Source organism: Camellia sinensis, chromosome 4, assembly GCF_055761805.1.
Source record: "Camellia sinensis isolate YWXY chromosome 4, ASM5576180v1, whole genome shotgun sequence".
Lineage (NCBI taxonomy): Eukaryota > Viridiplantae > Streptophyta > Magnoliopsida > Ericales > Theaceae > Camellia > Camellia sinensis.
In genome coordinates this window covers 155,899,318-155,924,054 of record NC_138964.1, presented here as the reverse complement: position 1 = coordinate 155,924,054, position 24,737 = coordinate 155,899,318, and the positions used below count along the sequence as shown (strand labels likewise).

Below are 24,737 nucleotides of genomic sequence, written 5' to 3'. Positions count from 1 at the left end.
CTCCCTTTTCCCCTACCCCTTTTGACCCCCTCTTTCTCTCTCATTGACTACCTTTTCTTTTTTTTTTTTCTTCTTTTTTTTCTGCTCCACCAATTATCGCCACGTGGCAAAGGTGGGTGACCCAGAAAGGGTTCCAAGCATTATTCCTCTCTTTGTAACTCATTCTGGCTCTCTAGAAATGTCACTGGCAGTACTTCAGGCGGGCGCTCCGAAGTAGTCTCACTCTTGCGCTCTCTCCTCCGAATAGCCCGTGAATTCGCGGACTACAACATGAAGGAATACACGAAGCGTCGAACAATCGATGTTTTTCGACTTCACAGAGACCTCGCTGACCCCTCGGCCATCTCCGCTGCCTTCTCCGTCGGAAAGTCTCAGCTCGAGGTTGCCCGAAGACAGTCTGTCGTGTATTCACTCTACGCACCCAAGTTCAAGACCGTCATGGAGATCAAGCACTGAATCGGACCACCATCATAGCCCTACTATTTTAGATGGTAATTTTTAATGCCTTTTTTTTTGTGTGTGTGTGTGTGTGTGTGTGTGTGTGTGTGTGGTTTGATTGATTTCTGAACTGGGTTTTGTACCCAATGTTATAGAACTCGATTTTGTCTGGCATATATATATATTGAAAATCTGTGAATTTTCAGTGTTAGAATTTAACAATAAATTCAAGAAATTTACGTTGTTTGAATTTGTTGATGACTAATTGGGCTTGGTTTTTGTTGTTGATTTCTCTCTGAACTGGGTTTAGTACCCAACGTTATAGAGCTCGATTGTGCCAGGGATATATGGAAAATATGTGAATTTTCAGTGTGAGAATTTATATTTCTGGCATGATAATAATAAATTCACGAAATTTACGTTTTATGATTTTATTGATGACTGATTTGGTTTGGTTTTGAGGGTTTTAGAATTCTGGATGCACATAAACACATCCTTTGTGTAGGGAAGTGATTGAAAGTATTACCAACTCTGAATGGTTTGTTGTTTTCCTTACTAGACATTAGAAGTTTTGAGCAAAAGCCCAGATTGAATATATTTGGCACGTAATGTTTCACATTCAATGGACTGGTTTGGGGGTAGAGCACTGTGTGTGTTTTGGTGGGGAAGGTTTGTTTTGTGGGTGTTATATTTGTTTGAGTGGTTTTGTGTGAACTTGGATGGAGATCTCAGGCATGTGAAAATTTATTTAATTGTAATTGAAAACGATTGTTTTGGAGCTGGAGGTATGATATGAGCATAATATTTAATAGATTAACTGATACAGATATCACATCTGTGGGCAGGGGCGGGCCGTATGGCGGATTATATACTTGTAGGTCTGCAGGTCCCTATGTTTTATGAAGATGGAAAAAATATCAGCTAAAATTTTCTGGGTTTCTTTTATGAGTTCTGTTTGAGAAAAAATTTCTTGGCATACACCTGTGGATTTTATTGTTATTTTCTTCAATGCTCTGCATCAACTGAAGAAGGGAAATAGTGCATAGATGGTTCATTTTATTTTCTAGATAAAAAGTGTAGTTGGTAAGACTATGGTGGAGATATTGAACTTTGGTTCTCTAAATTATCTACTTTTTTCATAGCTTATATTTATTGTTGTTAGAATCGTGTGTGTGTGCATCTATGTGGGTTAAAATCGTTCGGATTCATGGCAGTTGCAAATTCAAGATTTTTTGAGAAGTATGATATGTTTGCCTCTGAATGTTTACATTGAAGTTTTGGGACGTTCGGTGGTGTATAGTATTGTTAGAAAAGATGTTGTAAATAATATAGAAATGCACTTGCAATTAAATAAGATTTTGGAAAAAAAAGAAGAATTTCTCTCATATTCATATGAGAGGTTAGAAATGTTTATTTTCTAGCGAATGTGCCTGTACAAGATATTTGTCTAGGTATATAATTTATTTGGTGTCTGAGATACATCAAAACAATATATAATCTTTATTTGGCTCAAACTCAACATCACACTAGTCACTCCTGAACTAGGTGAATCTCTCACTATCTTAAATGTTGTTCGAGGAAACCTGCCATCGTCGCCTACCATGGTCAATTATAGTCCCTGTTTTGCCTTCTCTTTGTGGCAGCAACCCCCATGATATAATCTTAGTTCCGCCCTTCCCCACACCACACTAATTTTGAATCTATGCCATACACTTTACTTTAGAGTGCTTTTCAGATTACATTTTCAAGGTACATAGCTTTTGCTATGTCTTCCTGCACACTAGCGGATCTTGTGTCGATGTTGCTGCACCACCAAGACAGATGCTCTACCTTTGTGATCAGATGAGGAAAGAAAGTCTCCTATCACCCCCAACTCTGGAAATTCACTCCATTCTTCTAGACCTGATATTTGTGGGAAAGAGACATTCTTATGTCTCCCTACTATTATGAGGTCAAATTCATCCACCATGTCATGAACTATCAATGCAGTTTCAGGGCCATCCTTCACCGCCTGCTCGACATACGGAACACTGTCCCTGCCAATTCTTTTAATATCATCCAATGCATCGGAGTCAAGTATTTCCTCCTTGTCACTGTATGCTCCACCTACCGTAGTAGTGAATCGAGCCACGGTTAGGTGAGTGCTCAATTTTCCAACCATGCGTATGGCGAAAGCCAATGCCTCCCGGTCATCTCTTCCTCCGAAGAAGATCACAGCAACGCGTTGTGATGACAATTGGGTTGTTGAGGCTTGCTGCACTTGGTTACGACCACGGTCTATGAGGATTCCAACAGAGCAAGGAGCCGCATCAAAGATTTTGCAGTTGAGGGATCTCAGGCTGAAGTCTTCCATCTCAATGGAGCCATCAATGGCCCATTTACAGTGAAATGGGATTACTATGAGGGCAGCTACTTTCTTAAGAGCAAGATTGCATATATCCTCATGCATTAGCTTGCGTGGAGAGATTGCTGTGAAGGCCTGCGCCCATATGGTGCCGTGGTATTGCCTCACATGCTTACGAAAGGCAAAGATGACATCTTGAGAGTAGGTGTTGTCATTTTTCTGTTGAAGGTGGTGTGTGATGAGGAGAGGAGCGGCTCGGCCTTCAAGCTCAATAAGGTGAAGTACAAATACTGCGATGGTGCTTTCTCTACTCGGACATGAGACGTCTAGGAGGTTGATGAAAGCAGGGATGTTGCCTGGCCTATGGATGCACATCACCATCCTTAACTCCTCGTCATTTTCGGAATCCACAATGCTTCTTTTTTGGTACCCTGTGTATCTCTTTGATGGAACATAGGTCTGTTTTACAAGGATTGGAACAACTATTGCTAGCACTGCTGTACTAATGACCAACAATGCAAAAATCTCCTCGTTGAAAATCTGCAATAAGTATGTATTTTAGGGAAAAGGGGGGTAAACAAAGCAATCATTTTTCATTTTATGGTTGCATTTGGATCTTGGATTCATTACCTGTTCGTCTCTGAACATACTATAAAGGGACATCTGAACAATGCCTTTTGAGCTCATGATGAAGCCGAGGGCAAGAGCATCCTTAAAGGGCACCCTACAAATCCATGCCGGTATCATGCAGGCAAAAACCTTAGCTGAGAAAGTCGCAAGGACCATGATGATAGTGGAAACCGCGGAAGGGCTACGCAGATTGATGGATAGCAGATTCACCCTCAAGGCAATCAAGGTTATGAAAATCGGCAAAAACAAACCGGAAACGAAGGAATCGAGCTTATCAGACAATGCAGATGCGAGTGGCGGTCCATCTGGTATGGCGAATCCCGTGAGAATGGCCCCTAATATAGGAGTATGTCCAATCCATTGAGTAAATGAACCAGCCAGCAAAACAACCAGGATGATGGAGTAAATGTACGAGTCCCGGACAGGCCTACCTTCTGGTGTCTGTCTGATCATCCAGAGCGCTGTTGGCCGGACAATGACAACGATGATGAGTACGAGACCAATGGTTAATCCAACGTTCTGAATTATACCTGCTGCTGATTGTCGGAGGTCCATGAATGATTTAAACATCTTAATAATGCAAACCATAGAGATGTTTAGCATTTCACTGCAGACAGCTGAAGATACCGCTAATCGACCAAGCTCTGAGTTGATGATTTTGAGGTCCTTGAGGAAGAGAGCGATGACTGGAAATGGGCTCACAGATTGTATAAAAATTGCAGGGTATAAAATCTTTTCTAAACCCTCCTTTTCTCCTGTAAGTTCTCCTATGAACACTTGTACGATTGCTATACCAATCATTAGAGGGAGAATTAGGGATGAAATACCTATTATAAGCGCCTCCCTTCCTATTGGCTTTAGTACAGACAAATCTGTTTTCACTCCTATTAGAAACATGAAAAACATGTAACCGAACACTGATACCGTGCTAATTATTCCTTGGGTGTCGATAGGAAACAATCTCTTCGTAAAATTTTTGAAACTCTGGGGTAGTGTGGGTCCAAGGATTATGCCAACCTAGTTCACAATCAAAGAAAAAATAAACAAAAAAAAACATAAGAGTATCGCACAAATTTAATAAACTTATAAGTTACTCAGGCCTCGTTTGGGAACAGGTTATTTTAGTAATTTTTTAACTTTTACGAAAAGATGTGTAAAAAAGTAGAGAGAGTGATATGACAATTTATAGTGACTTTTTTACTTTTTGGTTAAAACTGAAGGTTGCCAAATGAGATTTCAGTATGCATAAAGTGCAAGATGATCAGGAATTGCCAGGATTTGTTAATCAAAATTTGCATTAAAAATACACTGGTCTAGAACTTTATGCGTCTGTATCTTTTTGAGACTAACATTGTGTTTGGTTGGGAGATTTGCAAAGGGATTTGAAAAGAGAAAAGGTTAATGTGTGTGAAACTAAGTGAAATGTAAATATATTTTAATTTGTATTTCACTTTTTTTTTTCTTTTCTTTTCCAAATTCATTCTAAAATTCCCCAACCAAACACAACGTGAGACTACGAGGTTTTTCTAGTTCTTCTTCGCTACTGTGAAGTAAATAGTGTTGCAAATGCGTTAGTTAATTGGGGTTGTGATTATGGTAATTCTTATTTTTCTACTTTTTTAGAGCTTCGTGTATTGGTTAAGGGTCTCGTAGCTTTCGGTATTTTGAATATTCAAGTCTACTAGTATTGATTCTCTTTGTGTACATTTTTTTTCTTGTATTGCATGAAAAATTTCACCCTCTTGGTTTTAGATTATTAATAAATTTCTCCTCGTGTTGCCAAGGTTTACTTAGGAGAGAGAGAATATGGAGAATTCAAACTGGTAAACAATTTAACATAGTTAATCACATCTATGATGTTTTATCCCAAAAATAGATATAACAAGAGTGATCCAAGGATTGAGAAGTCCAATTTTGGGCTTCATCAAAAGGGTCCACAATGGATTTGCTTATCGAATTTCTTATTAGCCAAAAAATGATTATTCAAATTAAGCTAAGCAGTCAAGAACTCCCCTTAATTAGCTTATATTGTGGCTTGTTCTCCTAAAATCCTGCTTTTATGGAAAAACCTTCATATTACAAACTCAATCTTCGTGTGAGAACCACTCGAATCCAAATTTCGGATTAGTTTTTTTTTGGTTCTGTTTGGGTTTTGGGATTTGGGGAGGGATGTATAGAGGGAATTAAAAAGAGAAGGGAAATTTCTAAGATTGAGGAAGAATTTGCAAAAGGGAAAAAAAATAAGGAATAGAAAAAAATGAATGAAACACAAGTTATTTTTTCACACTTATCCCTTATGTTTTCCTTTCTTTATTCTAATCCAAATTCATGATCCAATACAACCTATTTAGATTGTCCCTTCAAATTTATTTGGTCAAACCACCATTTCAACATAAAATTAGGAATACATTTTTTGAATTTATCAATGTATCATATTATGAGAAATTCAATAAATTACATTCATAACGAAATCAAGCAAAACATATATTTTACAAAATTTTGAATTCTTGGTCCCCTAATGAAGCAATGGAGTTCTGGGTAACAAGACAATCCTGTTAATTAAAATTAAGAATGCATTTGACTACAAACTAATGCATTTAGAGCTCTAACCTAAGAACATAACAGACTGTTTATTTCATAACTCTTGTACTAGTAGCTTATTATGTTTATATTATTAAATAAAGAGCTTATTATGTTTTCTTGCCTTGGTTGCCTTATCATCCATACTATTGTAACACATGTTAGAATACATGAATTGTTTAGAAGGAAAATCGAAATGTAAATTTAACAATATTTTTTTTTTTCTTGACAGAAATTTGAAGTTCATGAGCATAGCAGAGAAAGGACAAAGGCAAAAACGAAAGGTTAAAAAAAAAAAAAAAAAAGAGCATACCATGATCTCAGAGAAAATCCTGGGAATGCCGAAGCGTCTGAGAGGATAATGGAGGAGCTGAGTGAGAAAGAAAATGGTGACCATCTGGACCTCCAACGCCGGCAATGCATACGTGAAGGGGTCTTTAGCATCCCACAAGCCCACAGAATGTACCTTCGGCGGGAACCTAACGCATAGGCCATAATTTTCGTATAAGCTACTTGTATTCTTGTTGTTATGGTTCATTTATTTAATTAAAGAGATGGAAATATGGAGAACAATGGAAGATAAGAGAGGAAAATTGATACAATGGAAGAACTGGGTTATGGAGGGAATTAATTAAAGTGCTTTTATTCAAAATTTGAAATTATTGATACTATTTTAAATTTGGTCCCAACTGTATCTTATTGGCTATTTTTGTTCATTTTTAAATTTTTGCTATTTTTTGGTGGAATATTGCAATTTACTAGAGAAATTCTATGTACTCTAGAAAAGTACACACAGAACAGTCTGGTGCCTAATAAGTTTGAGTTCTATGTGTTTTTATCTTCTTTAAACACGCTTTATTAATTTGTGTTGTATTTATTTTTCTTTTAATAGTCAAGTGAGGCTTATTGTCTGACGTTGGTTTTTTAAATGGTTTTTAAAGTAGTTTTAATTGCAATTTGTTTTTGTTTTGATTGGATCATTTTCATTTAGGTTGTGATTGAATGCAATAATTCAAACATTAGGTAATTAAAAAAAATATTAACTTACTATTTCATCGAAAAGTTAAAAAATATGGCTTAATGAAAAGTACAATTGAAATGTGATATTTAAATATTATCAATCCTCCAATATATTACTATTTAGTTTTAAGTTATTAATATCAATGAAAACACAAACTTTCCAAATTGTTCAAGTGCACAAGGAAAGAAAAATAAAATGAAAAATGTAAAAAATAAAGTGAATTAAACAAAACATTGAAAAATTAAAAAATACGCATTCTTTTTATATTGTCCTTTTTTTATAAAAAAATAAAAATAAAATTAAAATTAAAAAATGACTTGAAGGTGTTTTTCAAGAAGGATTGTATTCAATTTTTTTTTTTTTTTTTTCCAAACTCAAAAACTATATATAAAACACGTTTTTCATGTTAGTTTTTTGTTTTAGATTTTTTTTTGGAGATTATTTCATTTTTATCCTTATACTTTGTCATGATTTTCAATGACCCTCCAGACTACTCTTCTTTTCATGCGCACCTTTATACTATTTAAGTAACTATCAATTTTGTCCTTGCCGTCAGATATGAAACGAAAAAAGTTAAACAAATTACATTTTGGCCCCAAATTTCAAAAGAAAGATGTAGACCCACCTTCTTCTGCCAGCAAACCACCACTAGCAACTTCAAGCCCTTCTATCTCTTTCATCATAACTCCATTTTGCCTCATTTTTACGTCGTTGGATTCAACTCACAGTCTAGTTTTCGTATCATATCTCACACATTTTGTTCTTTCTCTTTTTGCATGCTATCGGAGCTCTGAAAGTTGATATTAACAAAAAAAAAAGAAGAGACTTTTCTTCTCATTTTCGACTTTTTTTCAAGCCATATTTCGGAATTCATATCTTTCTCGATTCTTGACGGTTCTACTTCATTCTTTCGCTATTCTCTTCACCTCACTTCCTACTTCGCCCTACACTACATCGCTTTCTCATTTCTTCGTGTAATGGGCAATTTTGGTATACTGAAAGTTGTCCGAAAATTAATTTCAAAATTTTCAAAGCATTCATCTTTTGTTTCTTTCTTCTCCATCTTGCTCATTTTTATTATTCTTCTTCATTTATAACATGATGTGGAACATGGTTCTAGGTGGTAAGGGAACTTGTGATGATGGTGGTGGTGGTCCGGCAATGGTGGTGGGTTTGGTGTTATAAGGTGGTGGTGATGGTAATACTCATGGTGGCAATAATGGAGTTCGGTGGCGGTGAAGTTGATGGTTTGGGTGGTGATATTGGTGAAGTTGATGGTTGATATTTCATATGCCCCGAAGAATATCACTTTCAACGTCATTCGAGCACTTTGTGTCGTGGGAAAAATGGAGGCATTGTCGGTATTAGTCCTCATGCGTTGAGGAAGTTCAGTCCCCACAAAGATTTTTTTCGACATTTTGATTAGTAAGTTCAATCGACAAGGCAGACGGTTGAGTGCTTGTAATGTGTATGATGTTGCATTGAAAATAGGTGTAATTTCGGAGAGAGAGCCTAGAGGATATTCAATTGGGAGAAAAACTCTTATTTCACATGTTTAGATTCATATCATGATAAAGTAGTCATAGCAAATTGAGAAATTAATAGGTGCTCATTAATTTGTAATTTGACATCAATGGCTATAACAACAAAACTTTTCTTCTAATACAAAATCAACTATTTGCTATGAGATTTTTCTTAACAATGCAAATTTCTTTTGTTCTTGGAAAAACAGTTGAGGTTTTCATCTCATTTACAATCCAAGTTTGAATGGGCACGGTGTTCCATTCAAATGGACTAAGAAAATTCCAGTAGGAAAGATGATATGTACACATATAATTGAAGAAGAAGAAAAAGATCACTACTCGAACCACCAACTTCACCGCCACCAAACTACATTACCGCCATCACCACCATTACTAGTTCCATTACCACTTAGAACCATGTTCCATATCATGTTATAAGTGAAGAAGAAGAATGAGGAAGATGGAGAAGAAAGAAACAAAAGATGAATGTTTTGAAATTTTTGAAATTAGTTTTCGTATAACTTTCGGCATACCAAAACCGCCCATTACACGAAGAAGTGAGAAAGCGAGGTAGTGTAGGGCGAAATAGGAAGTGAGGTGAAGAGAATGGCAATAGAATGAAGTAGAACCATCAAGAATCGAGAAAGATATGAAGTCCGAAAGATGACTCGAAGAAAAGTTGAAAACAAGAAGAAAAGTCTTATTTTTTTATCAACTTTCGGAGCTCCGATAGCATGCAAAAAGAAGAAGAACGAGATGTGTGAAATGTGATACGAAAACTAGACCATGAGTTGAATCTAACAACGTAAAAATGAGGCGAAACGGAGTTATGATGAAGGAGATAGAAGGGTTTGAAGTGGCGGTTGTTGGTGGTAGTTTGCTGATAAGAAAGAGTGGGTCTGCATTTTTCTTTTGAAATTTGGGGCTAAAATGTAATTTTTTTAACTTTTTCCTTTTCAAATCTGACGGCAAGAGCAAAATCGATAGTAACTTAAATAGTATAGGGGTACGCGTGAAAATAATAGTAGTTTGGGAGGGTCATTGAAAATCGTGATAAAGTATAGGAGTAAAAATGAAATAATATCTCTCTTTTTGATTTGAAGAACACACAACAGAAAAGAAAAGAAAAAACAAAAATGATATATTGATACGAGAAGCACAATAAATTTCATTATTTTGTTTAGTCGGGTAGGAAAAGGGAAAAAAAGATAATAACCTTTGTAAAAAACAAATCTATAAACCTTTCTTTTAATTTTGTTAATTGATTTTTGATGGATAGTTTGAAGAGTAAAATCAAATTTCATGTGACGTCAGCAAATTTCATGTGATTATATATGACAATTGATAGTAGGGTTGAAATTGATAAAAAGTAGAATAGTTTGGGTATAAATTGATATAATTGAAGAAAGAATGATTGAATTGATTTTTGAATGATAATTTAAGAGTAAAATAATATTGCAAAATTACAAAAAAAACCAGAGTTTGACTATTGTAATAAAATAAATTTTTAGTTTTTAATTTTAGCGATTTAACCTCTAATCTTTTGATTTGTTTTGAATTTAAACCACTTAGTTCTGTCAAGTAAAACCAAAAGGAAAAAGAGTACCTTAGTAATAAACTCAATCGAAAATGGTATTTTAAATATTTTATGTATGTTTACATTGAGTTTAATGACCAAAATACTATTTTTCTATTTAAGTTTTACTTGACAGAAATTACTAAAATTAAAAACTGAAAGTTTATTTTGTTACAAAGGTCATAAATTAGGGCTCTTTTTTTTCTGGTAATTCTCTCAATAAAATTTATAAAGTGAATTACAAATACACTTCTAAGGTTTGTTTAAAATATGAATTGTCTCCTGTGATTTAAAAAATTACAAATACTCCCTTATCAGAATTTTGTATTTAACAGAATTAATTGAAAAAATAAAATTTCTAACAGCTCTCATATAATATAATAAAATTATCTAAATTATTAATTGAAATAAATTTATGATATTATTAAAAAAATTTAATTGACTTGATAATTTATTAATAAAAATAGTTGAAATTAAAAAAATTTTAATAGGTGGGATGTAAGTGTATTTATAAATTACCCAAATTGCTATTACCATTTACTTGAGTAATAAATCTTTCGTGTAAATCTTAATAAGTGGACTTATTATCTCCTAGGTCCTATAAAAAAAATTTGTCATAAAAAAAGTCACTAATTATAAGTTTTAGCTACAATTTATAAAAATCATGAAAAAAAGTCACTAATTGTCAATTTTTAGTGATGTATATAAAAAATTGTCACAAAAAAAATTATTTTTAATGGCAATTTTACCAAGACTTATTTTTAATAAGACTTGATCAAAATTAAGTCTAATTATTAGGACTTATTAATAATTTATTTTAAATCTCGTATCTACTCTGAAAAACTTATGCAGAAGACGATCTGACATCAGACATGCTTTATTTGTTCTTGCTTTTCTTAATTTTCTTTGAGAAAATTACAAATTAGGGTGAAGACAAAAATAATTACAAATACAAGGGAGGAGTGCAATTTTTCTATTGGCATATCAAAAGTTGCAACCCGGCTTTTAAATAAATAATTTCTTCACTTTCCTTTATCCCCCCCCCCCCTCTCTCTCTCTCTCTCCACTTACCTTTATCCTCCCCCTTCTCTCTCTCTCTCTCTCTAATAGTTAAGTAAGATTCATTCTCTGGCGTGTGGTTTTTCTAAATGATTTTTTTTGGGTATGTAGTATCACTCTTACTACTATTTTAATTGTAACTTGTTTTTAATTTGATTGGAACATTCAATTTATCAAATTAGTTTTTCTGTGCTTCCACTTTTTTTTTTTTTTTTTTTTTTGGGCGGGGGGGGGGGGGGGTGTTGATTTGAATAACAAAAAACAGAAACAAAAATTTACAAGAATCCTAAATTCTGTTATTTTGTTTAATTGAGTTAGGAAAATGAGAAGAAAAGTAGTAGGCAGTATTTTTTTTTTCCAAAATAAAAATAAAATGTATACAATTTAGAAAAATTTATCCATAAATTTCATATGGGTGAATATTAATTCATTTAGTTCTAAGAGTTTTTTTTATAAATTAGTTAGTCCTTTTTGTTTCGAAAAGTTTTATTTATTTGATTTGGTGCCATTTAAATTTAAGTAAATACCCTTTTTTGATTCATTTTTCTAATTTTCTGATTCATTTTTGGGATAAAAATGGAAAGGTGAGGTATGAAAGATTCTTTTTGAGTGAATTGGTGGTTGAAGTGTTGGTTGCTGAGCGTTGAAATCTACATTTTTATTAGTGTAATTTTTTGGTGTTAAATTAGAGTGCTACGTTTGAAAAAAGTACATTAAAGAGTTTTTGTGTGTTACATTGATTGAAGTGTTGCGTTTGAAAAAAATACAATAATGAGTTTTTTTAGAATGTTACGTTTGAAAAAAATACATTAAGGACTTTTTTTGGAATGTTACATTTGGAAAAAAAAATATACTAAGTAGTTTTGTATGTTACATTGATTGGAGTGTTATGTTTAGAAAAAGAATACTAATCACTAAGTTTGTTTTTAGTTTTTTGAAAAAACTTTTCAAAAAATTTTACTTTCTTATTTTTCATATTTTTTTTTTGTTTTTTCTGATTTTTTAAAATATTTTAAGCATTTTTTAAAATTTTTAAACACACCTAACATAAATATATTTAAAAATTATAATTTTCTTGATTTTTTTTTAAAATTCACTAAATACGAAAAATATAAAAAAAAATTCAAAAATTCAGTATATTTTTCATTTTTTTTGTATATTTATTAATTTTTTAAAATATTTTTTTATATACATCTAAGTAAGGTGCATTTAAAAAAATTGAAAAAAAAATGCTTAAAATTTTAAAAATATTCACTAAAAACAAAAAAAATACGAAAAAACAAAAACTCCATTTTCAGAACACTGAAACCAAACACACTGATGTTATTACATTTGAGAAAAGTATATTAAATTTTTTTTAGAGTGTTACATTTTGAAAAAAGTGCACTATGGAATTTTTTTTAAGTATTACGTTTAGTAATTTTAACATTATGAGAAAATTTACATTTGTTCCTCAAGACATAACACACGTACTTTTATATTTGGTCTTTTATATAATTCACACTAGAATAATAAGATCTTTGAGTCCACAAAATAAAAAAATTCAAAAAAAAAAATACTAAACAATTTATAAAATCACCATATGAGATGAAAAATGTTAGAAATCTTATGAGTTTTATCAAAATTTTTACCACGTGGATCCCACACTTGTATAAAATATTTAATAAAACTTCTAAAATCTTTAACATTACACATTTGAGATTTATTAATATTTCATCCTAGCATTTAAAACCCAAACAATAGACGGCTTATTTTGAGAAGATGGTAAAAAGTGATTTTTTGGCTTTTAACCAAGCTTTTGGATTTTTTAGAAAAATGATTTGGAAAGTTGGTAAAAAGTGACTTTTTGACTTTTTTTATTAATGTTTGTTTATGATGTCAAATCATAATAAAATGACCAAACTATCCCCATTTATTTAAAATATTTTCAACTTCATCTATGCAACACATTTTGACCCATAAGGGGTAAAATTGTAATTTCACCGTTGGCTAAAAACCAACTTCCCAAATGAAAAAAAAGACAAAAAAACCAACTTTTAACTTTTACTACTAACCAAAAAAAGTGACTACAAACCATGTTAGAACTCATGACTACAAACATGACTACAAACCATGTTAACAAATCAAACTTTGTGTGGACCATACACCAAAGCCAACTGATGCTAAGATTGTGTTTAGCAACTATTTTTTTATTTTTGAAAATAAAGTTATTAAAACAATTGATGTAGTTGACGAATGGTTGTCAGATCATCTCCAATAATTCATTAATTTTTTATGAAATTTAAATTTGATAAAAAAATAATTTTCTTCCTACTTCAATAGTTTTATCAAATTAGTATTAAATTGAGGATATCAAAAAAATTTCACCAAATTGAGAACGCCTAGAAGTTTTCATCAAATCACTGTTCATAGCCGTTGAATTTTTACTACCAGATATCTCCCAGATGATCACCTTTAGACAAAAATTTGTAAAAAGAATATACTGACCAATCGATGGGCTGGACATCCGTTCGATCGTTTGCCTGATCGACCAGTATTTTGATGAAAGCTGAAAATCCTCTCTTAAAGCACTTGATATCAAATGGAGTTTTAATTCAAATTTTTACTCAAATTTAGTAAAAAAAAAAAAGAAAAAAAGAAAGAAAGATATACCGTTAGAAATGCTCTAAAGTTTGCCTTTTTTTTTTTTTTTGTTATTGGAAAAGTTTAGATAAGTGGATGTATATATAGGGAAATTTAACCAAAATTTCTCTATTGGATCCTTATTTGGTGAAAATGATAACTCAATTTGTTTTACTTCATAAACTCCCTAAAGAGAAGGCACATAATTGAGAAAGGGCAGAGTAAATTTTTTTTTTCTTGAATAATATTATCCATGCATATATGTATCTCACAGAATTTCTTTTGACGAGCAACACTTTTATTTTATTTTACACAAGTTTAAAAATGTTGTGTTATGTGTATTTTTTATTGGTTCATCTAATATGTACTCTATTTTTGTAACAGTAAAATGTTACCGTAAATCAGAATAACATGTTTACATCAATTTCAAAGGTTTTATTTATTTATTTATTAACATAGATCTTAAATGTTGATGAGAGGATTCTAAAAATACTAATTTTATTAACAACCGAAATCTAGATCAAAAGTTATATTATTTTAAAGTTTAAAATATTAAATTACTCATTAAGTATATTTTAGGGAGACTTATTTATAAGTCATTTTTCAAACACTTATGGTAGGCTAAGTTCTATGTAATTTCTTATAGAGTCTCAAGTCCTATTTAGATAGAAATATATTCCACAAGATCCTACATAAACATAACCTGACGTGACACTTATATAAACGTAACGTAACGTGATATCTATATAAACGTAACGTAACGTAACGTGACACCTACATAAACGTAATGTGACACCTACATAAACGTAATGTGACACCTACATAAACGTAACGTAACGTGTCACGTTACGTTTTGCAAACTTAATGAGTTTTTATTTTTTTAAATTGAATGTGAAAATGTTGCTGGTTTATGTTGAAGTCACGTTACGTTTCATATAAATATGATCTATGGCAACATTCAATTTTCTATATAAGAAATTGAATGTTGTCATAGATCATAGGTATCACGTTACGTTTATGTAGGTGTCACGTTACATTACGTTTATGTAGATATGATCTATGGTAACATTCAATTTCCTATATAGAAAATTAAGGGGTGGTTTTGCATAACCTATTTTAGCCCATCTTTTTATTTTTTTTGGGTCACATCAATCAACATCTGCTCTCTACTTTTCTACACATCTTTTTGTAAAAAGTCAAAAAGTGCACTTATTTATGACATCCCAAACCACCCCTAAATGTTGCCATAGATCATAGGTGTCACGTTACATTACGTTTATGTAGGTATGATCTATGGTAACATACAATTTCCTATATAAGAAATTGCATGTTACCATAGATTATAGGTGTTACGTTACGTTTATGTAGGTGTCACATTACGTATAGATGTCACGTTACGTTTATGTAAGTGTCACGTTACGTTACGTTTATATAGATATAATCTATGGTAATATTCAATTTCCCATATATGGTTTTACTATTATTTATGATATTAACAACTAATATTGAGGGTAAATGTGTTAACAAACTTATGGTAACATAAGTTTTTTAGTAGGACCATATGTAGCATAAGTCTTCCTAATGGGACTTATAAATAATTTTTCCTATATTGTAATAATAGTGATATGTGTTGAATTTTTTAAAGCAAAATTTTTGTACTTGTCCTTAATGCATTGTTTTATTATGAGGAGTTTTGATCAAATCCCCATATATATATATATATATATATATATTTGTTTTTAGTGTTTTTTTTTTTTTATATGTATATATATATATATTTTTTACTTTATATATCCTTCTAAACTTTAATACAAAATTTTAATAATTTCAGTAAAGGTTAGTTTTAAAATGTGATTATTTTAGAAATTGCCTAATAAAAATAAATCTGGTTAGAATATATATATATATATATATATATTTTTCTCTCAATTGTCAACTAAATTAATTTAAAATAAACAATAATATATATTTTTTGGGGGGTTTAAATAGCCAAAAAAGTGGCTTAAAAAATTGTAACCAAACAAAGCGGAAGTTGGCCAAAATCATTACACTACACTGAAAATGAAGGGTTCAAGCATTGTTGCACGCAAAGCTCCTCCCAAGCTATGGTCCCAACGTCACAGGCAAAGCCTAAGTCGGTCAAAATCATTATACTTCACAATACAACAAAATTGCAAGTAGAGGAACTAAATTGTTTAAATTGAAACTACCAAAATTAAAGTGACATTTTACAAGACCCATAGTATAACTTACTCTTGAATAACAAGGATAACCCTTTGGAAGAAGTAACACAATGGTTTGGTTTCAGAATTAGTTTTAAAAAAAATCAAAAATAATTAAAAACTAATTTGATAAACAGAGGCTAAATATGTATTCATTCTTATAATTCCCACAAGAAAAATATTGTGAATGTATTACAAGCTACAATTACATCCAATTCAGAAACTTGCGATTCTGCAACTAATATATAACAGAAAACAACACCCTATCACTATGTGGTTTCTGTAAAGAATCATTTGCAACAAGACGCGTCGAAATTGGGGAATACCACAAATTTAATCGACAAAGGAGGGACAGACATTGGAGAATTTACAGCAACACGAACTGGATTCAAACTCGGAATGTCACCATCATCTGTAAGCTGCAACGGATTCCCATTTAGTAACATGGTTTTGCTTTGAAGATCACCATTTTCTGGAGTTAGATGATACTCTTCTCTGAAAGATGTCCCGTCTGATGCTTTGCTTCCTACCCATGACACAGCTCTCTTAAGAACGTGTGTGAAAGACTTTCTATTCTCATCAGTCTTGTCTTTCACACGTAAGTCGATGTTTATACTGTTTTGAACCATGATGTTGTAATCGGTTTGGTTGCTTAAATTGATCAGAAGCAAAGCTATACCAGACTGTAAAAAGATAGCAAAAATGTTGTTAACAAAAGAATTTTAATAAAATGTTTTCCAAAAATGCATATCTACTCAAAGAATCATAATGAAGGCAAGAAAAGCTGTATTGCAGAAAAATGACATAAATACTTTAAAAAGACAAAGTGTAGAGTTCAAGATTTGTGTCGTCTAACAAGTAGCAATGGTCGCAATGGTCGCAACCTACGTGACGTTTGCATTTCCATATAATATTCGTGCCATGTTTTGACATCATGCTTTAAAAGCCAATTATTTAGAACTCGAGTTTTTTTGACTAATTCTCAATCAGATGGTCAAATTTGAGATTTGTATCATCTAAGAAGTCCCAATTCCTAGGTGACGATTAGCGTTTCTGTACACATTCGTGTTTTTTTGTCTTCAATCTCCCTCATACTTGATCCCCCTCACCACACCCATCAGGCAACTTGGAATAATTAAAGTTATGTAATGTTCAATGAGCATGCAATAAGTAGGACCCAACACACAATATGGTACCACCTACGAGTGTTCATGATAAAACTCCATGGGATTCAATGGTTGCATGTATAAATCTTGTAGGTTGACCATAACATCGTGGTCAAAATCATCAAGTGATGGTGTAATGAACCACGATTACTTATAGACATATTGTATTACAGTAGTGTTCTTACTCTTCCCTTTGAGCAATGGGCATAGGAGCGTAAATATGGTGAACCGCTGCTATTAACAGAAATAACTTCTTTTCCCATCAGCCGATGCCATAGAAGGGCACTGTAGAGAACAAAATGTCCAGTAGAAGCAAGAGTTTGGCGTTAGATGTGCATTTCACATACAAATGAAGAAACTTCTAAAGTAATTTATCTCAATATTCAGCAAGTAAAAAATTTATAAGGGAAAATATAAATAGCCTTGCCTGTAATAGTCGGGGTTGGGGACGAAGGTGGTTGTGTCAAGGAGACCATAGTTTCCTCCAACTAAAGTCTGTCTGCAATATACTCTAGTGTCATATGTGGCTGCCATTCCAAGCTGATCCAAGTACCTAAATTTCATATATGAATGAGTTGCAATAAATTTTCTAAGAAGCATGAAATCTTAGAAATGAACTGATGAAATTAATGAGAAAATCAAGAATTACCAAAAGCTGTTTACGAAGGTGTCAGATATGTTACGGGCACCACTGTTATATGCTCCTCCGGATTCTCCAACCCAAGCAGAAGCCCAAGGACCGTACGTTTGAATGGTTTGGTTAAGATTCCTGAACGTTTGTGATATCTTGCTCAAATGATTGGGATCCAAAATTTTACTTACAAGATCATGATCAACACCTGAAACAAAGTAAAACTACAAGTTAATGGCTGGAGGAAGGACACAATTATTTTCGTAGGCTTTGTCGTTAATATATAAAAGCCCTAGTTTGAACTGTTACCACACATGAAAAGTCCAGATTAGCATTGAGTATAACTAGTTTAGATATCTAAACAGTCAAAACCACGAGGGGGCTCTCTGCCTAGAGTACAGGGAGTGAAGTGCAAATGGCCTAAACTACAAGGGGATAAAATGGATATTGCCCAAATATTTATATTTTATAGTAATAAAATAGTTACTATGTTTATACCAAAAACATGTTCATATGTCAATTACAAAAGATATAGTGGGATCTTAACAAGTTGAACCATTCACCAACCTGCACCCAAATTGTATATATGATGTGTCATAGCATTGATCACGAGTGAACCTGAATCCTGAAGGAGCTTATTGTACCATTCCTTATCATAGAATCCACCGGGGGCCACGAGTAAAGGTTTTGGGCGGAAGTTCTTATACAACTTGTTGATGATAGTTTTAAGTTTGATTAGGTCTGCTGCATATTGTGCAGCATCAACACTAGCGCCAATACCTTTGCCACTTAACTCGTTACCTGACAGCAGCGAATGCAAGGATAAGCTAAAAGGCAGATTACAGTAAGTTAGGAAAACAAATTTGTGGACAATACGTTACCAAATTCCCATGAATCTATCCGGTGGCCCTTGGAAATTGTGTAATTTATGAAATCATTGGCATTACTGGAGTCCCAATCCCCTCCCCAGACTTTATTTGTTATCTCTTGCCTCCCATACAGTGCATTCAAGCCAAATGTCACAAGTACTCTGTAAGAAAGACATTTAAAAACAATCACACCATATTAAGCATTCACACGACCTCATCTGTAACATTTGATTTAATAGTTTGCAACTTAGAAATTTTTTTATATCTGTGGAATAGGGATATTTCGAAGAGGTCTTCACAGCACAATCAAAATGGAAGAAGATTTAGAGTTCAAGGAATTTACATGGGCAACATTGGTCATTTCCCCTTCATAAGCTAATTCTAAAAGAAAGTGGAAACCAAACTAAGCCTTGTGTTCTAATCAATTGAGATTGCTTACATGAATATTTTTCACAATTCAACTCTTATCGAGGGCTATATGCTCAGTTAGAGTAAATAAATTCATATCTTTTTCACTACCACATTCCATGTAGCTTAGGTCTTCCCCTCAGTCTAGTATCTCCATTTATGGTGATCATATCAGTCTTTCTTACCGTTGTATTTACAAGTATTCGTTGTATATGACCAAACCATCAAAGCCTTTTCTCTCTCAACTTATCCTCAATAGGTGCTACACCTATTATTTCCCGAATATATTTATTTCCAATTCTATCTTTTTCTAAACTAACCATGTAACCATCATTCTCATCTCAACTGGACTCAATTTATGCACATGTTATTTCTTAGTTGCCCAACACTCTGTCCCATAAAGAACAAGTTAAGATGGGATGCGTAGTGAAAAAAGATTCAGAGTTGAAGAAATTTAAATGGACAGCATTGGTCACAACAACACTCATTTCCCCTTCAGAAGCTAATTCTGAAAGAAAGTGGTAGAATGGAAAAACATGCACCATTAAGAAACTGCACTACTCACAGCCACAAGAAAGGTCTTTTAAAGAAAGTTTGATGAGACAATTAAGAACTGTTCTATCGCATTAAATCGAACAGACCACCAATGGAGGCTTTTCGACAAATATCATGATGGAAGAACAAATGATTATGAAAGATAATTTATACCAATTGACCACATCATTATCTGATTTCCCCCCCTCTCTCGAGGGATTAAACTACAAGTTGAACTCAAAAACCCAAAACAGAAAATCAGAAGGAAAAAATGGAAAGAGACTAAATCTTACCCCGTCTTATTGAAAAAGTAGTTCACTTGATCCCACCTATCCATATGTAAGCATCCCTTTGAAAATCCAAACACTTCTCCCGCCTTTGTAAATGAATTGCAACGGGATTTCAAATTTCCTACATCATACAACACTTCGTCTTGCAGAGATCCTCCTACTCTTATTCTCATACGCTTGAAAGCTGTTGTGGAACCAATGAAGAAATGGAATATTACCCGAATGTAGCAATATTATACAGAAAATATCGGAAAAAATAGAACTCTTATTCTTATTCATCGGGCTTATTTTTAATCATCATAAGAACAGCTACCACCCTAAATGATATGAACTCAGAGGTCCAGCAGCAACACAAACCTTGAATAGCCTTGGCAAGAAAAGGATGTGACAAGTCCTGACAAGATTGAAAACACAATAATCAATATTCTGATTGTTTTTATTCATCAACATGAAGTACATGGTTCAAATTTTAGAAAGCTGATCAATTTCAAACTATATTAAAAATCATTGAATCATTACCAGATTTATAATGGATGAGGATCCCCATGGGCATTGGTTGTAGTTACACTTATCAGGAGGCCACCAATCAATCGTTGCACATATATAATTAGTATCTGTATTAGCAATTGCTTTAGTTCCATTGACTACAATGGTTGCATCTTCAGCTTCTTGAGCACAAATTGCAGAAAGAGATGCCAGAAACAGAAAAAAAGAGAGGCGAAAGCCCATTGGTGGATCAATTGCAACAGTTGCGCCACCAACTCGCTCAGTCAAAGCAACTACAACAAAAAGTCAAAAAGAGTATATTAATTCAAGATCCGGTGCTATCATTACCCTTTTTTGTAAATGGATTATATGACAAAACATTTTCAGAAAAACAGAAATAGAATAACACAATTGCAGAATATGGAAAGGACGAGTTTCCTAGAAAATGTACAGGTGTTCCATTGCCTTTTTTGTGTGAAGAAGTTGGAATAAAAGCCAACAATTAGTTTAGACAGCTGAGGATCTATAAACAACAATCTTTAGATCAAACAATGAGGGGGAAGAGTTGTTCAGGGTTTCATACATAGTTTTGTGTAGATTATTTCAGAAGGAATTCTTATTAATTATCCTACCAATCCTCAAAGAAGATGCAAAAACAGGAAAACAAAATCAGTTTAATTCTTTGAAATCAAAGGAAATCCAAGTTGATTGATTTTAGTGAACTATAGGACCCGTCGCATACAATACAACACAGACACGAGTGTGTGCGCACACATACCCTGCAATTATGCAAATTAGAGAAATGGAGTTTGAAACTCTAAAACTTGGAAAGACTAGTTAGAAGAATCATACATATGTAACCAAGTATGGACACATGAATTTACAGATATAGCATGCACAAATAAATGTAAAATTATCAATCACCATTTCTTCTCCTCTTCAAAAAGATACCAGAAGTAAATGCAAAGAAACCCATGATAATAATAATAATAATAATAATAATAATAAGATTTCATGAAAACCCCAATTGAAATCAATGAATCATATTCCAAAAATCAAGAAAGAGCATTAACAGAAAAACAATAATTACAACGTTATATACAATTAATCCCAAAATGGTGTAGTAAACAAGAAAGAATCATTATTTTTCACCCACTAACAGTGCATGGCCAAATTGAAGAACCAAATTAAGGGAGAATTGCAGACAACCCACATGAAATTAAGGACAACCAATATGAAATCTAACCTTAAGACACTTAACGGCAATGAAGATTAGAAGCTCAATTCCTCAAGAAGAATTGCACCAAGAATGTGAAGTGGGAAGGCAAACAGACGAGCTGTTTCTCTATCTGCCTTGGGGTTTCTGATACAAATGGCCTACTCAGTGACAAGAGAACTGCATCAGATGAAATGGGTAGGTCTCAGATTCGTCAGATTTTGCTGAAATTGAAGCTGTTTTGGGCCTAGGTTTCATCATAGGAGTTGGAAAAAGAAGCCGTGCGTGGTGTTTTGGACAGATGGGGTGCGGTGTTGCTGAGATTTCCAAGCTGTAGGTGAGAAAGATTTTAGTGAACCAAATCGTCACTAATGATGAACCCAAATCATTCACCAAATCATTTAGGTTTATGTGGGAATGAATGTTCTTTCTCCCCTTGCATTGTTTGTCAAAATTGACTATGTCAAACTATAATTTGTTATGTATGAAGTCAGGAAAAAAAAAACAAAAAGATAAATATAAAAACTCATCATAAAACTAGCAAGTCCATAACCGATTATAGAATTAATCATATAAATTATACATTGAATAATTTGAGTGAAACATGGTTTAGATGAATTTTATTATGTAATATGTATAGTCAAATTTATTTTATCTTTATTTTAATAATCAATCTTGTTACAAAATTAGATATTTGAGAATATAGTTATAATCAGTTTTTTGGTAAAAAATTACTTATGTTAAAAGTTTATAAGTTTCCCTTATACACTAAGGTCATGTTTGATTCAAAAGATTAATAGTGAAGTATTAATAATCCTATTAAATTAGTGTAGGATTCACTATCCAATTGGATTAATATCCATTGGATTAATAATCCCACCCCTACCCCATTACTAATAATCCTACAAATTTGTTGGATTAATTATCCATTGGATTAATAATCCTAAACCAAAATGTTAAAACAAACATGAGATAATTGGGCCCACGGATTAATAATCCTAATCCCATGCTCTAATCCACCCAATCAAACATGCCCTAATGTGGCATCTATCATGTTATAAAAATGAATTATATTTTAGATTTTGAAATTCGTTTATTACACGAGTTATATTTAAATATATTATGTTTCACATTGTGAAGTTCATCTAATATATTGTTAACAATTTTTTTTAAAAAATTTGTTAATTATTTTTAATTATTTTATGTTACAATGTCAAATTATTTTAGATTAGTAATGTTGAAATGCTAGTATAAATGCTGTTTTAACTCATTTAAATAATTAATTGTTTATATTTGTTGGAGGTTTTTGAGTTGAGTTGACATGAATAATAATTTAGTACAATTTTTTTTTTTGGATATATATAAACAATGTTGAAATTGAGACTCTCGCTGGAAATGGATTAATATGATTGTTTTGATTGTCCATATTGATGTGTCAAAACAATTAAATTGATTCATTTATATATATAATTAGTAGTCAGCACGGGATTTTACAAAGTGAATAAAATAAAAGAAAATAAAAATTATGCTATTTAGTTGTGTTATCTAATATGAATAAAATATTTTTATTTAATTTGTATATATAAATCTTACTATACATCATTCAAAATTTTTAATACTTCACAACATAGAAAATTTTAGAAAACTATTATAAATTATGTAAATCATTACATAACAAATAGATAATAAAAGTTAGTTAAGAAAACCAAATGTGGAGTAATAAAACCATACTAAAATTATAATTAATCAAAATGACTAAATAAAAGAATGCTATTTTTTTCATTTTTTTTTCAATTAATAAGAGATATTATATTAATCATCCCACACAGTATAATAAATTAAAATAAAATTAATTTTAATTTTCATTATATTCAGTTAGCGATTGTTGGCTACATACTTTGTACATGCCAATCACAGTCCAGCACGTGGTAGGATAAGGGCAATACAGGAAGGCAGTTCAAATCTTCAATCGTAATCACACACGTGACAATTAGTATTGGTTATTAAATATCTATGTAGCACTGAATCAGCAAAGAGATACAAGATGATGTGACTTAACGGTTATACATATATTTAAATTCAAAATCAGGAGGGTAGCTTAACTGCAGATATGACATAGTGGAGCTAACTGTAAGGAAACACCAGCGATCATGGAGGGGTGGTTCGACAGTTAGAAGTTCATTTTGACGGTTGTCATTGAGAAGTATAAATAGCAGAGAAGGCCCCAGAAAGAGCCCCCAGACTCAGATCCAAAAAATCAGTTTTATTTACTTTATTTTCCTTCTAGTTTTTACATTTCTTGTTCTTTACATTTCTATACTTCAAATTCCTGCACTACACTTCGTTCTTAGGAGTAGTTTCAAGTAGTTTGTTACTATAAACCTCTACGAGGCTAATTTGGATATTTGTAAGTCTTCCATTTTACCTAATGAAATGTTACAATTGTTCTTCATATTAATCGTTGTTTTCTTAATTCTCCTAAACAAAGCCACCAGTAAAAGTCCTCTTCATTGAGGTTGAAAAAACTAAAACACAATCGTCTGATAATTGGTTGGCAATTAATATTTTGTAACGACTGATTGATGCTTACAGGCACGCTCAAAATTACAATAATAACTTTCGAAAGCTAAAAAACCAACATATACTTTTGGCACGCCCGGTGGGATGTCAAGTGTAAAAAATGAAAAATGAATTGGATTTATCCATTTCAAATAGCTTAGATAAAATCTATTGGCGTAAACAAAAAATTTTGAATCTTTAAGAAGAGATCCATTTTCTTGATGAAATAAACTTTCATCCCTTACAATATTATTTGGTAGAAGAAAAAAGACACCATTTAATTGGAGAAATTCATCAACTTAATATGAAAATTCGCCAATGGAATGATAAGTTATCAACTCTCACTACCAAGTCTTTAACTGAAGCTTTAATGGTCGGAATTGGGGAAATTTTTTAAAATTTTTCCATGGTTAAAAATAGCAAAAGTAAAGAGTTGATTTCATCAATGACTCAGAGGGTTCAAGAGCCCATGTTAAACGAGCCAAATTATGAAATTAACATAATGAAAGAGCATGTTTTTGAGCCAAATTTGGCTAAGAATAATGTTCCATGCATGATTCGGG

The 24,737-nt window shown here is 32.4% G+C and overlaps 2 protein-coding genes and 1 long non-coding RNA gene across 3 annotated transcripts; 1 reads left to right on the top strand and 2 right to left on the bottom strand.

Moving 5' to 3' along the window:
* The first annotated feature begins 114 nt into the window (after positions 1 to 114).
* LOC145789616 (uncharacterized) lies at positions 115 to 6,644 on the top strand. Its single transcript, XR_014327720.1, has 2 exons — positions 115 to 491; positions 6,225 to 6,644. It is a non-coding gene; the product is annotated as an uncharacterized LOC145789616 (long non-coding RNA).
* On the bottom strand, positions 1,848 to 6,530 carry LOC114285636 (cation/H(+) antiporter 15). The gene is made up of 3 exons (XM_082866629.1): positions 6,306 to 6,530; positions 3,413 to 4,429; positions 1,848 to 3,322 (listed from the first exon to the last, which is right to left on the bottom strand). The coding sequence occupies exons 1-3, from the start codon at positions 6,528 to 6,530 to the stop codon at positions 2,219 to 2,221; spliced, it is 2,346 nt and encodes a 781-aa protein (XP_082722755.1). The 3' UTR covers positions 1,848 to 2,218.
* Positions 6,645 to 16,140: 9,496 nt separating the features above from the next.
* On the bottom strand, positions 16,141 to 22,286 carry LOC114285617 (heparanase-like protein 1). Its single transcript, XM_028228673.2, has 10 exons — positions 21,646 to 22,286; positions 20,433 to 20,692; positions 20,271 to 20,307; positions 19,917 to 20,097; positions 18,694 to 18,842; positions 18,380 to 18,613; positions 17,831 to 18,020; positions 17,609 to 17,734; positions 17,367 to 17,466; positions 16,141 to 16,698 (listed from the first exon to the last, which is right to left on the bottom strand). Exons 2-10 carry the CDS (start codon positions 20,640 to 20,642, stop codon positions 16,306 to 16,308), a joined length of 1,620 nt encoding a protein of 539 aa, XP_028084474.2. The 5' UTR covers positions 20,643 to 20,692; positions 21,646 to 22,286; the 3' UTR covers positions 16,141 to 16,305.
* Between the last annotated feature and the right edge of the window lie 2,451 nt (positions 22,287 to 24,737).